This window comes from Trachurus japonicus, chromosome 18 (assembly GCF_045865225.1).
Source record: "Trachurus japonicus isolate A0001 chromosome 18, Traja_1.0".
NCBI lineage: Eukaryota > Metazoa > Chordata > Actinopteri > Carangiformes > Carangidae > Trachurus > Trachurus japonicus.
In genome coordinates, this window is record NC_140924.1 from 29107910 (window position 1) to 29126310 (window position 18401).

General features: G+C 41.1%; 1 protein-coding gene across 1 annotated transcript in view; it reads right to left on the bottom strand.

Annotated features, from left to right (window-relative positions):
- Window positions 1-16725: 16725 nt before the first annotated feature.
- The window catches only part of plcb3 (phospholipase C, beta 3 (phosphatidylinositol-specific)), a 54794-nt gene continuing 53118 nt past the window's right edge, over window positions 16726-18401 (bottom strand). Inside the window, exon 34 of the mRNA XM_085760213.1 lies at window positions 16726-18185. Coding sequence (XP_085616339.1) covers window positions 17871-18185 — 315 coding nt within the window. The 3' untranslated portion in view covers window positions 16726-17870. The remainder of the gene's footprint in view (window positions 18186-18401) is intronic.

Here is an 18401-nt window from a genome sequence, read left to right on the forward strand (position 1 = left end):
TAATTTACTATGAGTATTAGTCAGGGTCTGATCCGGAAAAAGGTGGCTTGCACCCTCCAGGTCGGGGGAGAGTTCCTGCCTCAGGTGGAGGAGTTTAAGTATCTCGGGGTCTTGTTCACGAGTGAGGGGAGAATGGAGTGCGAGATTGACAGGCGGATCGGTGCGGCAGCCGCAGTAATGCGGTCATTGTATCGGTCCGTCGTGGTGAAGAAGGAGCTGAGCCGAAAGGCAAAGCTCTCGATTTACCGGTCGATCTACGTTCCCACCCTCACCTATGGTCATGAACTCTGGGTCATGACCGAAAGAACGGGATCCCGGATACAAGCGGCCGAAATGAGTTTCCTCCGCAGGGTGGCGGGGCGCTCCCTTAGACATAGGGTGAGGAGCTCTGTCACCCGGGAGGAGCTCGGAGTAGAGCCGCTGCTCCTCCACATCGAGAGGAGCCAGCTGAGGTGGCTCGGGCACCTGTATAGGATGCCCCCTGGACGCCTCCCTCGTGAGGTGTTCCGGGCATGTCCCACCGGGAGGAGGCCCCGAGGAAGACCCAGGACACGCTGGAGTGACTATGTCACTCGGCTGGCCTGGGAACGCCTTGGGGTCCCCCCGGAAGAGCTGGAGGAAGTGTCCGGGGAGAGGGAAGTCTGGGGATCCCTGCTCCGACTACTGCCCCCGCGACCCGACTCCGGACAAGCGGATGAAAATGGATGGATGGATGGATGGATGGATATTAGTCAGGGTCTTATGCAGAATAATTCAGTCATACAAAGATTAGACTACTGGGTTTTTTTGTGGCCCTACTGGGCGCTGGGCCCCTGAAATTATCATCACCTTTCTCCCCTATACAACGGCCCTGCTGAAGAAAACATAGAAGAATCATCATTTCCAGGCCGGAGCCTGGAAATGATGGAGTTTTCTTTTAGATTTCTCAGTGGATTTATGTATGTGTATTCACAATGGACATCCGATACTGATATTATCCCATAATGTGTGTCACATTGAATCTAAACTGTGTATATCATGAGTTATGAGAGCAGAAAGAGAGGAGATCATGATGCGTATTGCAACTGATCTTAAATTACAAATCTCTAAAATGGCCAAATGTAAAAAAAAAAAAACAAAACACATGCCATGGCGTCAGTCTCTTCGCCGGTTGCTACGGCGTTCACATCATCCAGCTGAACCAGCACTGACTGACTCACCACCCAGATGCTGTCATTGTCTCTGCTGCTTCACTCATCTCCGCAGCACGCAGCATCTGGAAAGCGCAGGAGCCGAGCCGAGGCGACGGGGGTCATCAGCCGCTTGCCAGTTCTGACATGACTGGTACAGCACGTTGCCATGGCTCCTGGCCCACTGACACGGCAGCACGCCCGCCGGGCCAAACGCTTTTTCTCAATGACTTAAGCCTGTGTAACAGTTGCCAGTTTAAGAATGAGTGGGCAGGATAATAGTTGCTGCTGACGCCACAGGAACACAAGAATACTGGGACTGAATTAGAAATGTGGGCTTTTTAAAGGTTGATAAGCCTGGCTGGAGGACAGCGGAGTGTGCGCGAGTGTGTGTATTTGTGTGTGTGTCTGTGTGTGTGTCTTTGTGCGTATGCATGCTTTCTAAGAGAGTGAAGAAATGCAACCATATTTTTAGTCTCTTGCCTGTTGCTTAGTGACCATCTATCTGCAAGCCGTTGTCTTCTTGACTGTTGCTGGTGTGTGTGTGTGTGTGTGTGTGTGTCATTCTCTCTCTTGATGTTTCTCATTTTGTTCTGTTCTCCTGTAGTGACTGACAGTACGACCCCCCCCCCCTCACTCTCTCTGCAGGTGATTTTCAACATTTGTTTTCAGCATGTGTGTGTGTTTTACTTTACACTCCTTGTGCCTCCCCTGTTTGTGTTGCATGTGTATCCATTGTGTGCACATCTACATGTGTATGTGTGCCTTGAGTGTGTGTGTGTGTGTGTGTGTGTGTGTGTGTGTGTGTGTGTGTGTGTGTGTGTGTGTGTTGTAATCTCCTTATAGGGGCTCGCCCTGTGTGTCCCTGGCTGAGTCCCATACGCTAGATTAATGAATTAGGATGCCAAAATGCCTGGAAATTGGATTCCCTCCAGTGTGTGTGTGTGTGTAGCCCTACTCTCCCTCCCCAGGTGTGTGTGTGTGTGTGTCTGTCTGTCAAATAAGATTAGATATATAATAGATCTGGCTGTCGGTTTAGACTGGGAATAGATGGTGGCACTTTCTTTAAGGGAGTGTGTGTGTGCGCGTGCGTTACAGTATGTGACACATGTCATTACTGCATTTCTGTCATACACTTTGCTAACTCCTCAGTCTATGATTGGCCGATGGCTACTGTAGATGCAAACACTTACATACTGTATATACATGAGTGTTCATTTACACACACACACACACACACACACACACACACACACACACACACAGACTGTAAATGAAAGACAGGTGAGAATAGGGTTGCAAAATTCCGGGAATTTTCAAAGTTGGAAACTTTCCATGGGAATTAACGGGAATATATGGGAATAAACAGGAATAAATCCAAAAATTACAAAATTGAAGGTTGGCCCTTAACAGGGAACTTAAATATAGTTGGGGAAAATATATTGTAGCATAATTTTGGCTGATTTACACTTGAATATCCCTTAATAACATGCACAGATGACTTCTTGAACCCTGGAGGCCAGACTTTTGGGGGGGGGGGGGGTGAGTAATTAAAACTTGATAAAGTTCTACTCACAAATAAATCTGCTGAAATGTCATGTTTTTTAATTGTATTATTTTGCATGGATGTCTGCTTATGACAAAACAAGATATTTACATTTATGTTTGGATATGATACAGTTTGTTTAAATTACCCCCAATTTCCAGTTAATTCCCATAAATTCCCATAATTCCCATGGAAAGTTTCTGGAAATGTTCCACCACCTAGGGTTCTAGGTGAGAACAAATGTTTTCCATCAGTGTCACTACTTACAGAGACAAACTGTAAGGACATGGCTGCTGGTGAATATCAGTATATTTGAGGTGTAAACAGACGTTACTGTCTGTGACTTTGATGATGAGGAGATTATGTGAAAGATTCTATGTAAAGTATTAGAGTTCAGGTGAAGTGAGGCCGCTGTCATATTTACATGATCCTCATTTCCATGTTTGTGCAGCGTGGATGTTCACCTGCAGGAGAGAACATGAACATGAATATAAACATGAATGCAAAGCTGTTTGTCATATGGAAACCAGACGTGTTCAGTGTTAAATCCATGACAAGACATTATGAAATAAATAAATAAATTCAGATAAAACATAAGCCTGAAATTGTGGTATAATCCAGTCAGTTTGTTCAACTCTAATCTTGATATGCTACATCCTGCGTCTCAAAGCTTCTGCTGGTTATTTTCTACACTCAGAGTTTTTCCTGTTTAAACTTTTCACTCAGAAACACAGGACTCCACTACAGTATGTGTTACTGTGTTTATATCTTGGTTTAAATATTCTGTTTCTCTTGGATTATGATAACTTAATGTTTGGAGTACATATAGTATATATTCCTAATTATTTATTTTATAATGTCTTATTTATTTCTAATATTTTCTCTAATAGTGGATGCTGGTTCTCTTTACTGTGGAGCTGACCAGCTGAACATTATTATAAGAACACATGATAATTCATGACTGGATTGGTGTGTGAAGGCTTTTGAAATATTGAAGAACTTGAAGTATTAACATTTTTCTGCTTTGCCACATTTCTGATTTAAAACCATTTCTGTGTGTGTGTGTGTGTGTGTGTGTGTGTGTGTGTGTGTGTGTGTGTGTGTGTGTGTGTGTGTGTGTGTGTCTTCATATTGATCAATTTCTGTTCTCTCCCTCTCTGCATACTGTTTGAGCCGCTCTATTGCTTCTCTATCTATCTCTTACAAATATTTATATATTTTATCACTTTGCTCTCATAATTTCATGAACATATCATCAGGCCTATTGACGAGGTCACAAAGTGCTTTTGATAAAAAAGAATATCTGATACTATAATTTTTTTTCTCCATTTATTTTATTATTGTTATATTATTGTACTTTTTGTTGCATTTGTTTTCATTGTCTTGTGTTGTTTCAGTGATTTGTTTTGTAACATTAAAGAAAAAAGCCCTCAGAGAGTAGAACAGCAAATAGGTATAGGAACAAATTACTTATTAGTGTATGTGTGTGTGAGAGAAAGTTTGTGCGTGTGCGTGTTTGCATCTTCTCATATCATTCCGTCCATGAGTGTGTCGATGCATGAACTAAACTCATTCTGAAAACAGTGTTGATGTTGGAAATGTCGTAGTAAAGAGTGAAGTATTTTTAAAAGCTGAAAATGACATTGACATGAAAATGATGTAGATGTTTACAAAGACCAAACTTTTCTTTTCTCTCTTTCTTTTTCTCAAAGATGAAATAAAACCTGACTGGCAAATGCTCATGAGCGCCTCTCTTGTCTTTTCTTCTGACGCACATGAACTCTCATGAGGTTGGGGATGTTTTTCTAAATTAAGATGCTAATTTCACTAATTGCTTTCCAATTAGTATGTAATTCTATTTGAAATGAATTGATTAGCCCGTCGATACATAAACCCCTGGTTTATATCTGTATTTGCAAGCATCTCTGCAGAGTGTTTGTACACTCTAGATCAAACATCAATGCTGCAATTAGTGGACACCCCGCTCCAGCTGTGGAGCCACAGACTCACAGAGATGATGAACTCAGAGGTTTGGAGTTTCATCATCAGTGTCCAGAGTCCAGACAGACAAGTGGAAAAGTCTCTGTACTGTAACATGACTGCAGCTTGATTGGACTCATCCTGTATCAATACCTTGTGCAGTCTTTTACTAGAGAATATATCATGTATAATGTTGACCTGCTGATGGCGCTAGAGGAAGAGTCACAGGATGCTGTATTGTAATACAATAAAGGACACAATCAGAGACAATCAGTTACTCAAAATAATCCTAATTAAAATGCTTCAAATGAGTCATTGGTAACACTTTACAATAAGGGTCCCTTAATTAACGTTAGTTAGTACATTATTAAGCATTAATTAACTGTTTGCAAATACATGTATATTAACAATCATTATTATGTATTACTTAGGATTAGGAAACATTAATTAATGTAGCCTATTAGTAAGCAATTAATTAATGTTTACTACTCAAAGTTAGTAAATATACTATTAAGTAATAATAAAAGTTGAATAATGCAATTACCATAGTTATCATTATGTATGCATTACTCAGCATTAATTAACACATTAGTTTATATATTAATGATAAATAATGTACTAACTGGGGCGGTGAGGCTATAGTCCTCACTGCAGCCCTGGTTCGAATCCAGCATCAAGCGGCCCTATCCTGAGTGTCTTTCCCCCCCTCTCTTTCCTCCCATTTCCTGTCTCTCTCTCAACTGTCCTGTCAATTAAAGGCAAAAAAGCCCCCAAAAAATATATTTAAAAAAAATAATAATAATGTACTAACTAATGTTTATTAAGGGACCCTTATTGTAAAATGTTACTGAGTCATTTCAATACACTACCTGCATGGATGTATCACTCTGTCAGTGTGTTTATTTGCCACACACAGTTCAATAATTAGAAAACGATCCATTATCTGAACAATTGATCGGCATGAATCTCTGGGGAACGAGTAAATATGTGAGAAGAGAAAATCCTGTGATGTCTGTCGTTCTCAGATCTCTCTTGTAATATCAATATTGTGTCACATCAAGGGGCCTGGGCGTCAGTCTCATAAACAGAAATTAATGCTAATTAACGTTCCAGTCTTAAGGTGGAACGTGGTGATGTTGTTTGACTGAATAAACAAGATAATGAGCGCGGAACAAAGACAGAGAGGAAAACACACATTAGCATTCTGTGTGTGACTTTGATTTGTGACAGGAGGAGGTTTAAAGCTCAGTTTTGCACATTAATGTCAGATGATGGAAAAAATGATGTACTGAGAATTTATCTGTCTTAGTCAAGAGTTTGGAAACAATACATTTCTAAGAGAAAAGCAGTAACAATGTTTAGAAGATGCTGGGTATTTACAATATTTCAAGGGTCCAACACAAAGAAGCTGTTGATTACTTTTAAAGTTTATTCCAGACAGAAGAGAAAAAGTCTGCTCTGATTAATTGCCTTTCTTAAACTGTCTCTTGTGAGTCCCACAACTTTATTCAATCTAATAGTATTCAATTTTCAACTTTAACTTTATTCATCCCTGGGCAGCAATTTGAAGGACACCTAGAATAGACATGAAAAATATAATAAAACATGAATAGGCTACAGTGAGTGTGAGAAAAACTGTACACTTTAGAACAATAACATTAAAAACATCCGTGGAGAAACAGCCACTCATTATGGTGATGGGAATAACATTACTAAGCAGATATACAACCATACACATTTTGTCAGAATGAGATTGATAGATAGACAGACTATTAGTTAAATAGTATGTGACTGCAGATCTGCTTTAAAGCCTGTACTGCACCTCTGCATTTGTAATATACAGAAATATACAATATAGTGTGAGTGTGGGTGGATGGATGTTAAAATAGCAGGGGTGCTAATAGCTAAGAGGTGAGTAATGATCCAATACTGTAGATGACAATCTCTACACAGTTTGCAGTTTGTTTAATGAAAAGTAAATGGCAGAATTACTTTTAATTCTAAATATAGAAGAGTTCAGCTGTTACTTAAAACTAAAACTATTGATTTTCCAGGCTCTGGGAGCAACAAGTTACTGTAACAGAACTGTACGTTCAGTCCCTCTCACCGTGACTGATGCTTGTGCTTTAGTAAGTGAGCATTTACAAAAGAACAGAACATCCTCCAACATTTTCCAATGTTTCTTTTCAGCTGGGGTCTGTTTGAATGTGTGAGTGGTCACAGCAAAGACGATTCACCAGGCTACATCCACTCTGATGCACTCTGGGACCACAGCAGGGATTAGGCTGGATTTACAAGCATTTTCCCTCTGGTCAAACTGTGATGAGGAGGTCAGATCAGCCTCCCACAGGGGCTCCCATCATTTGGTCCTATTTAAACCAAGCAAAGTGAGAGCAGTGAACAGCTGATTGAGATGAGACGAGAGAGGTTCTGACCCGAGCAATCAAAAGATCAATGGATCATATCCTGATTGTGGCTGATGTGATTTTCTTCCACCAAAACACAACAGTTTACCCTGTTGGACTCTCGATTGCAATCAAACACATCATAAAGGTACAGAGTCCTTCTTAGTCTGTTCAATAAAGCCTCAAACAATAGAGAATGAATCCAAACTCTGGAGCCCCTTTAAGCTGTTTTAACCTTCTTTAGCTCATAGTTTTAGTTCACTCTCACTGCCCAACAGCTGTAGCTCAGATAGTGTAAAATGCAGCAGTTGAAAGGAGTTTGTAGAGACCGAGGAAGCGTGAATACTGGAACACAACTCCAAATAAATGAAAACGTCTCTCTGTGTGTCTTGTTTGTGCAGGAAGTGTAAATGGGGAATCATTTGGTCATTTCAACCCCATAAACCCATCAGTGTTGTGTTTACTTCTAATTACAGTGCCTGAGAGGCCATAAAATACATCACATATGTTTAATGACACGAAAAACCAATATTATCTCTTACATCTTCATTAAACTCTCTTTATATTCTGCTCTCGCACAGCAAATATAGTATTTTCATGCTCAGAGACATACAAACATGTTTTGACATAATATCTTTATTTAACCTTTATTTTACCAGGCAAATTGCTTGAGATAAAAAAAATCTCTTTTACGAGCATGGCCTGGCCAAGAAAGCAGCAATATCTGTATCTAACAAGTAAAAATGGACATGAGGATGATGGATCCTTGGTTTCACGTTTCAAAGATGTTGTAATGACAGCTGCACTGAACTCATCTCTTCTGTATCTGATCTGTACAAAGCGAGTTGTGAGGCAGAAATAACTCCAAACATATGCTATGGTTTCTATAAAATGAGTCTCTGCATCACACAGCTTCAGCGCTGGGTAGGATGAGGTCAACCCGCAAACTTTACTTGTTTTTACATTAATTTCAGTAAACTGACAAAATTACCTCATGGTTAATTATCTCATCAGCATTCACCACAGATTTTGTAGCTGTTATCTAACCTGACAATATGGGAGACATATTTATAGCACTGGCCAGAGGGCAGTGGCTGCACTTTCACGCATACAAACACACATACACCTGGGATGTGACCAGCACAACCGCTGTGTTGCTCTGTCGGCCAATAAACAGCACGACTGTCGTTCCCTGAGGCATTGTGGGAAAAGTAGAGAATGGAGGGAGGCTCCTCTCTGCTCTCTGGTCCAGGTGTGTGTCTGCTCACACATACATTCACTCTCTCAGGCTGGTGTAATTACACACAAACTATGACTAAGAGGTTTAAACAGTTTATGTTTTGCTTTTTTTTTTTTTTTTTTACTCTGTTGTTGCATTTCCCTCCCGTCCTCGTTCTTCTCTGTCAGGTCTGAACAACGAAGTGGCAGCTGTTATTCCCACAGCAACCCCGCGGTAAGCAGGACGGCAAGACACGTCTCCATCCTCCACTGGAGGAGAACAAGACGAGGAGACGAAGAGTAAACACAACAATCCTGAGGGAGAGACAGAGGAGGGGAGGAGGAGGGACAAGATGGAAGATGCAGGCAGAAACAAAAAGAGAGAGACAGGGGGGGAAATAGATGGAGAGCTACAAAGTGTGTGAGGAGGACGGCAGAATGTGAATGAGACTGCAATTTGAGGCAGAAGCAACAAACTAAACAAATTGAGGGGAGAGGAACAAGTGATGGAGTCGGTGCTGACACAGCTGACTCATCCTGTGGGATGAGGAAGAAGACAGGAAGTGACACGCTACATTGATCCCCCCCCCCTCTCCTCCTGGGCCTGAGTGTTTGCCTCTACGCATAAACTGATTTTGACACTTCTTAGTTGGTTAATTGGCTCTGCAGTTTTTACAAACAACTTCTTATTAGTATTCACCAAGCAGCATGTTGTTGCTCATCAGAAGAGGAAAGTTGTGTTTCAGTCTCTGGCAGACGAGCAGCTCATGAAACAGGGGGAGACAAAGACTGTTTTTACTGAATGTAAATTATTAGAATACAAAAATACACATGGACTTCAGAAGCAGAGCGGTTTCCATTGATGATGAATGAAGCCTGCAGTATCACACCAGCAATGCGCTGCCTTGTGTCAGATAGTGATGGAGGCTTCGCTCAAGATTACTGCGAAATAATTCAACAAACTTTTAACACGTCTTTTAAAATGTTGAAAGACTGAGCCATCCATCATAATACCACGAGGTGCCACTCTTCTTAATGCTCTCAGGCATTTATCTGCTACAGCAGCTGCTGTTTGAGTTGTAAAGCGCTTCTTTTCTCCTTTTTTTCAAAATAAAAGCATCAAAACACTGAAAATGACCTGACACTTAAGGAGAATGATTGATGTTTTTTTGACACTGTTACATGTTAATAGAAGTGCACATAATGTATATGTCTATATTACATATTATGTCTTTGCATTAGCAACAAAGGGGCCATGTACAGTAGAACAGCAGCTATGCAAAAATCTTGAAAATAAAAGATGAATATTGCATAAGGATGCACAGAGCAGCATTGGCATTCAGCTGGAGTTGTGTGTTGACACCTGAGGAATCCAAGACCAGTATTTACTCTCCATTTAGCATCTTGGTCTTTAGCAAACTCCTGAGGGAAGTAAATGAGTCTAAATGCTGTGGCTGCTGTAGCTCTGTCTCACTACTGGGCAGGAAGTGTGCAGGGGCTTTATCAGTTCCTGCCTGCTACAAACAGCTGTTTGCTGTGGAAACACTTCTGAGAGTTAAAACTAAACAGCAAAGTTGTACAACCAAACATTTCAGTGTCAAAGGTTAATAGAAGTAGCTGCTTAGTGCTGAGGAGAACCTCAGAGTCAGGTGATAATCAATTCTGAGTCAAATTACTGCCTTTTGTGTCAAGGTTGATGGAAACATATTGACTTTATGACGATACTGACTTGAGTAGTGCAACTGTATTATACAGTATAATGACTTGAAGATACTTATGGCACTGGGCTCAAATGTTGTCCATCCCATGTTTAAATATTAAAGGCCCTATTGTGGATATTGACACTATATGTAGTGTCGATATCCATAAGAAGATATATTTGAGGTTTAAAGAACCAAAAAACCCCATAATGTAGGTTTACATCTCCTCTCCTCTTTCTTTCTGGAGCTCTGGTAACAACAGGTCAGTGAACCAATCAGAAAAGAAGAGACTCTGAGCCTCTCTTCTGATTGATGGCTGTTACTTAATCATATAAATATAGCAGCAAAGCAAATATAGCAAAACTACATCCTACCAGTTGGTCGGTGGTTACGGGTGGGAGGGGCTTAAGCCGTGGCTGAGGGTGATGACTGCTTTGTGGTGACATCACAAAGTTACGGAAGTCCTGCTAGTTTTAAGGCTCAGATTCAGAGTACAAAAAAAGAAAAGAAAAGGCATTAGATTTAGGAAGAAGAAGGATTTGGCTCGAGAAAGAAAGACGATGTCCGGTGCAGTTCAGAGAATTATGAAAGGATAAAGACAAACAGCAATGTCAGCAGGGACAGAGAGGAGTAAAGAGAGAGAGAACGACAGATAGACTGGAGCGAGAGGAGGAGATGAGGATAGACGGAGAGAGAGAGAGAGAGAGAGAGAGGGATAAAAAGAAACAGATGTAATCAAAGAATGAGCGCTGCCAGAGGTGGCCGACTGAGAGAGCCAGGGTACAGTGGACTTTAGGAAACAGGAGGGATAATGGAGTCTGGGAGGGACTGAGATTGAGTGGGAGGACGGGAGAGATGGAAAGAAGGTGAAAATGAAAAACAGAGACTGCTGGATGAGGGAGAAAAAGATGAGGTTCCTGCTGGGATTAAATCAGTGGTGGAAGAGAGAGAGAGAGAGAGAGAGAGAGAGAGAGAGAGAGAGAGAAGAGTGGATAAGGTGATTTTAGTTTGTATCTGAATAAAAAAGATTCACGAAAGGAAAGAGAAGAAGTGGGGTGGTAAAATGACTTTTGTAATATAGAAAGGAGAGAGTGCAGCATACTTTAGCATATTTTTCATGTGGTTATAGACATTCTGAATAACTGCATCTGGATTAAATGTACATAATCTCCCAAACCAATTGCCTCCTCAGAGACTCTATTGTCTGCCTGATTGCTGAGGATTTGCAGCAGGTAATAAGTGATCTGTGATGGATTATATTCTCACACTAACCTCCCGACCCGGTCCAGCAGCAGCAGCAACAGCAGCCAGAGATGAGAGAGGGATGAAAGAAAAGAGGAGCAGAAAGAGAAGGGATGAGAAAGTGAGGATGGAGTTGGCATCTGGTTTATAAGCTGCTGGTTGGACAGAACAGCAGCTAATGGTCTCCCTTCTTTTCCTTAAAGTGTGATTGTGTGTCTGTGTGTGTGCATATAAGCGTGACCATGTGTGCATGTTGAAGCGAGTCATCATATCGATTGACAACACAAAGCCACCCGGGAGCTACAGATCGACAAGGAGGGAAGACACACACGTCCAGCACAGTGCGGTAGGACATACAGTGCAGTGCACACAGCTCTGACTCTCTGTAACGAGGTGACACACTGTGTGATCCACACAGAGAGTGACTCAGGTTAAGGAGGAAAAGACCCAGAGCTACTTCCACATGATACATGTGTCATCCTGAGTGAAGACAGGAGATTGCAGTGAGACTAACGACTGATATTTGTCTCCCTTAAAGTCCAGCAGGTGGTTCACATTCACTTCATGTACGTCCTGTCTTGTCTCCTGTCTGCACACAGGTCAGAGGTCAGACTGAGCTGCAGACAAACTCTAATGAAGCTCACTCAGGAAGTCCTGTGCGCCTGCTCTCTCTTTTTTATTTACACTCTTCCCGTCCAGCTCCAGTCGGCTGGCGGCGTTCACACCTCCCTTCACTTCAGTCGTCTCCATGCTGTCAGAGCCTGTTCCTTTCTCACCTGCTGTGAGCAGTCGTTTCAGTGTCCGCTCTGCTCCGGTCGCCTCCGGTTTTCATCTGGCCGGCACTCTGATTGGTCCACAGCTTCAGCCAGACTTCTTCTCCTTTCTTTCTCACCATCTCATGTGTCAGGGGTCCACTGTGGGAGGTCTTCCTGTGCAGCTCATGGCCTGATAACATCAGCAACAACCCTCCAATACCACACAACCATTCCTAATGTGCACAATTAATGCACCTACTGTATTAGTCCAAGCAAGTGTAATTTACATCCCTTAAGTGTGAACTAAGTACCACATAGTATCATTGGTGCATGCTCTTCATTGACTGCAATATATTGCTTTGTCAGTTCATGGTTTTTGCCAACTTTATGATGAACCTAAAATACACCAGCAATGTCTGATTCTGAAAACACCACTGGACAAATTATCGATTGATAATATTAAGGCACAGGTGACATCAAGGCCATGGCAGATATTGAGGACAGGGTCTGTGAGGTCAACCTGTGCAGTACTTCTTTAACTTGCTGATTTTAGTATTTGTAGATGTACTGTACCGTTGTTATTTCTTCTCTACTTAAGTGTTAATCCTGGCTCTTGCTGAGGTTGTTGCTATTCCCCCATAAAACTTACAGTAGATATAACTGTGACACTTCCTTCTGAACATTTAGGTGGAGGCAGACTTTATCTCAGTCCTGCCTATTGACACCTGAAAAATTTAATTAGCACATCAGTATTATACCTCAGTGACACTTTAAGGTGTGAACCTATTTTCCCTCACAACTTCTTTTCTCTACTTTCTGCAGAAAACATCTCTGAATTAAAGACTGTGAAGCCAAAGTTGTGAACTTAAAATCTAGTCTGTCACATGTAGTTAACTCAAAACACATGACATGGCAAAAAGTGTTAAATAATAGACACTTTTCATTACAAATGAATGGGAGATAAGCACTCAAAGAGCCTGAGACTCTAGGAGAAAAAAGCTACCCTGAAAGTACAGTCCTGATGAGGAAACCTGAAGAAGAAATGAAAATGATGCAGTGATGTAGAAGTTTGGAGAACGAAGGATCTTCTTAACAACATTATGTCATCATGTCAAAAAGAAATCCAATAACGAGCCAAAGTTAAGCTCTGTAGGAGGAAGTTGGAAGTTTATTACTGGATGTTCACTCATATACTTATATTAATTATGAAGGAGCAATAAAATATTACATCTGGATCATTGTATAGTATTCCCTTTATATCCAACAATCATATACACTACATATACAGTGTCAACAAGTCTCACTACATACTTTGTCTAATGTATATCGCATGCTGTCTTCACTATCCGAAGTGTACAAACACGGCTGCTGCTTTTGATTTATTTAACTAGTCCAACATTAAAGATGGTCTCATTATTGGGTGAAACTGGAGGCAAGGAAATGGGACAGTGGGGATGAAAGAGGGAGATAAAAAAAAAAAAAAAGGAGGAGAGAAGACATGACAGCAGAGGCCTCAGGGTGGGCCCAGAGGGGGGGAACAGTCACACCAAATGTCTAATAAGAGAAAAGTCAAGGAGAGCTTGAGTGCATGATGATGCAGAGAGCATGGATCTAATGGTACACTGCAGTGTCAGTATTAGACTATGACGTTGTATGTGGCTGTGTGCATTGTGCAATGTGCATTTTCAACGTAAACAGGGCAGAGACAACAGAGGTTGAAGCTCATGGCTGGAGAGGAACAGCCCCCGGGCTCCTTCTGGTGGGTAGGAAACTAGCTAACGGCGCTAGCATATCGGCTCCTCTCCCCTCTGCCTGTGTGCCATGTCTGCACAGGCCAAAGTCTGAACATGTACTCCAGGAAACATAACTGAAGCTGCCTGCCCTTATTAGTGTCATGGTTTGGAGTCTAAGTCAATACAGATTTTGATTCAAAGGCTAATGTCCAATTATTTTTCCTCCATTGTAACTGGCTATGTTGACCTTTTGGGAGTTTGGATAAACTTGGGTACATGTACAGTGCACATGATGATCATTTGGCAGGTAGTTTAAGGACAGCTTGTTAGTATTGCAAATTTAACACTACTGTGGGATTAGTACTGCTAATATATGTTAGCAACAAGTAGGCTATTATTTACATATCTAACAAAAATATGAAATTATGATTTCAGCCTAAGATTTGAGTCCTCTTTATGCTCTGTTTTGGTCTCCACCTGTGAAGGAGGAAAATTTTGCTTTGAATTCTCCTCATGTTTATCAGAAATTTGCTAACTTTGTCTGGACAGTGTACAGGAAACATCGGCAGCAGGAAAGAGACATGGTGAGAGGTGAGATTCAATCAAAAAGATTTAAGTTGCACAATGTAAAAAACCAAAACAACCAGCTGAAAGACACTGAAGTGATGAGAACACCTGAGAGGAACTACAGACACTATGATTACGCATTAACATTCCATCATCAATATAGAAATATTGGTTTAGTGCAGCATTAAGTTGAATATGAATCAACAGCTCCGTCATATAAAGGTCAAGCTCCCAAAATGTCATTGCAGTGCTTTCACATGAAACAATATTACACTGATGCCAATTCCCAAGTGAACTCTAAGTGGCTCTGGTTGGCTACACACAAACTGCACTGTCAGCTCTGTACAAACACTGTACATGTACATTTAAAGCCACTGACTGTGGGAATCTACAGGTCAACATCTAGTGCAAAAACCTACTTTTATGTATGTGATGTACTTTTTTTCATAGGTGTATTATGTTCGTCATGTTAGTCATTATGTCTTCTACTACAGTTTTTTTTTTTAACACATTGGCACCTGTGGAAGTGGTTTGAAACTGTAATTCATTGCACAACACTAACACTGTACTGTAGGTGTAGTTATTAATCATTAGTTTGATTTCTCAAGTTTGAACATGTTCACTTCAGAGAGAGGCCGTGACAGCTTTTAACTTAGATGTTTCATCCAATATCATATGTTTTGACCTAATATCTAAAATTTTGAAACAAATCCCTCAAGAAAGAAAAGAACATAAAAAGAGAAAAGAAATCAAAGTGCAATAAAATAAAAACTTTCTTTTGTACCTTGTCAAATATTTTAAATGTGCTCCACAGCTCTTTTAACAACAGCCACTCAACCTTGTAAAAATAATGAACTAGTGGTAAAACTGATTGGGGAGCGGTTGTATTGATGCCCATGTCACAGGAACAGAAGGTTTTTATAAGGAATAAAAACAGAGTGGCATGACTGCAGTTAAACATGAACGTCAGCTGAAACAGGAACCTTCACCTCCAAAATGAGAGTGAAAAAAACTGAGTACCTGGTAATAAACATACAAAAATCATCTTTAAAGCCAACAGAGTATGTTAGTTTGAATACTTGCCCCTGGACTTGGAATGGCTTGGACCAGCTGGACCCTAAACACAGACCACCTGTGAGGAATGTCTCGACTTTTTTTTTTTTTTTTTTTTGGCAATTAAAACTTTAAGGTTTTGAGGACAGGAGGTTCACCTCCGAGTCCACCGCTCATCCTCTGACTCATCCTCTGACTGCAGCACAGTGTATACATTAGTGTCCAAAATGAGATAGGTGAGGAAAACATTTACATACTGTATGCAGTGTGGCGCGGAGGGTGCAGGACAGACAGAGGTGAACAGGCTGGCAATCTACGACTGTGTTATTACAGATTAAGAGGTCAGTGTATTCATTTTAAGAAACATAGAACCCAGCTAGTGCATGTTCCTGTACATTTTACATTACATGATTTCATAACTGTTACTGGCTTTAACGTCTTTCTTACGGTGCCAAACTTGAAGCACCCCCTGTGTTTATCTCTGCAGTGACTTCACATTAAGATACCAAGCACACAGTGGACGTCTAAGGGGGGAAACCTTTTGCACTCTGCAAACTGTTAAAGCAGCCTGAACCTTCTGCAATCAATACAACTTAAATAACCACAAAAGAAAAAGTTGTTAAAATTCAATTTAAATAGATAATAGTTTACAAAGGATGTGCGTGTCTGAGTGTGTGTGAGGAGGAGGAGGGGGGGGTGGGGTCAGACAGACAGGCAGCCAGTGCTCATTGAGGCACAGGGAGACAGGAGAGGACGGGACAGGACAGAATCTCCTCTCCTTCCTCGACCTCTCCTGACCTCTATCCATCTCCAGCACTTGTGCTCAGTAGTAAAATTCACGTACAGCTAAACATAGACACAGGAACATACAGAGAGTGCCAACATTTTACCCTCAGACGTGGACAAGACGAGAAAGAAAAACAACCATCAACATTCTTTTGTTGAAAAAAAAAGAAAAAAGAAACAAAAAAAATAGCAAAGAAGCTTTGATGGAGACAAAAACCACAGGTTTTAAATGTAAAGTACCGTTTAGTTAGTGCACCAAAATGCAACATTCAGTATCTGGCTGTGTGGGTTAGTTCAAAGGGCATACTGACCCTAAAATAACATGTACATGAGTTGTTGTTTTCCTATGTCTGTTAACAATTACGGAAACAAGAGGCCAACTCCACATAAAGGCAGTGATAGAGAACAGGCAGTAATAGTAATAGAGGAGGAAGTTAGAGCATCAGAAAACTGTAGACCCAGCAACACACCCATACACCAATGATCATTGATCAAATTGATGCTTCAATTAGAAAAGTAAAGACAACTCTGGTTCAGTTGCTTTAAATGGAGATTTAAACTAAAAGTTCTGTTTTGTTTTTTTAAAAATTAAAACATCAAATCTCTAACCACTATGTAAAAACTGTCTCAACCACTGGTTTGCTGCTACATGTAGCAAAATATCTGCACCAACACACATGGGAATAGATGCACACACGTACACACAGTGAGCAGTTTCCATTTAGCCACCAAAAGCAGATGTCACATCAAGAGATTAACTTCTTGACACACACACACACACACACACACACACACACACACAGGATGGAGATGTTTGCGAAATGAATGTGGCTCTTTCCTGAAGGTTGTGTTTGTGTGTTTTCTACTTTTCAAACAGGGGGCAGATTGAATGGGAAGAGGATTTTAAAGGGCTTTGACTTCTGAACCGATAAAGTGTGTGTGTGTGTCTCTCTCTGTGTGTGTACATGTGCATCGGTGTGTGTTTGTGTGTGTTATTGCATGAATATAGACAGGCTACATGAATGGGCAGCTCAAACCCAGAACTGGACAAAAAACACTAAGGCTGCAGTGCCACTCACTGGTCAGCTACTGACATTACAGTTAAAACTAAAAAATCCAATTAAAAACTCTTTCCCTCCACATTCCCTCTTGACACTGATGCCTGGGACATACATGTGTAGGTAGAGAAGATGACACTGACTGTAGCACACAGGCTCCTCTATAGGCTGAGGCCTAGAGTTCCTCCTGTGAGGATTACAGTATCTATGTTACTAGTTATTCTACACAGAGGCATTCTGACCCTGTTGCTCTCTACAGTTTCAATTGTTGTGTCAAAAGGAAGTAAAAGCTGTTACAAAACAATTTAGTGAGGATGTAAAGCTGGAGGTGCCGCAAAATTGTTGCAAAGCTTACTGACCAGACCAAAACGGAAAAGATGGAAAGAAAAAGGTTTTGGAAGGATGAGAGAATGTAAAAAAAACAAAAAAAAAAAGTAAAAACAAATGTTTGGTTATGATTCTCATGAAATCATCATGTGTCATCTGACAAAAACTGCAAAATAAAAAATAATATAGCTCTGTAGACATGAACAAAAACAGTCTGTAATAAAAAAAAAGGAATAAAATTAGTTAATAATCTATATCATTACTATCCCACATATTAATCATTATAGACCCCTGTTGAATGTTTGTTTTTTCCTTTTTACAAGTAATAATTTTAACTGAACGACATCTCTGCCTCCGATAGGACGGGAGTGGACGAGGACGTGGAATCAGCCAGTGAGGCAATGCTATTGTCCGTGCTCCTGTTCCAGGCGCTCCGATTGGGCGATGAAGGGTAGGAGGGCGTGGAGCAGTTGGACGGCGGGCCCGAGCCCGAGCTGGGGCTGGAGCTGCTGTGGTTGGAGAAGGGCGAGAACAGGGCGTCTTTGCGGAGACCTTTGTTCTGGAGCTCCAGCTGCAGGTGCTGGCAGATTTCCTCCGGTAGTCGCTGATGCTCCTCTTCCAGTTCCCTCTCCAGCTTAGACTGCAGCTGCACACCAAACACAAGAGCTGTGTGTAAGTTGGCTTTTTTTTAATTCAGATGTGAGAGTGGTAAAAGCAGCAAAGTATCAATCCACTCATCTAAGAGGTCAGAACAGATATGTTTTTAATTCCTGCTCTTCAATTACTTCATTTGAAGCAGTTAGTGACACTCTGCTGTTGTTTCTTTTTGTTTTATTCTTATATATTCTAATTTCTTTATTAG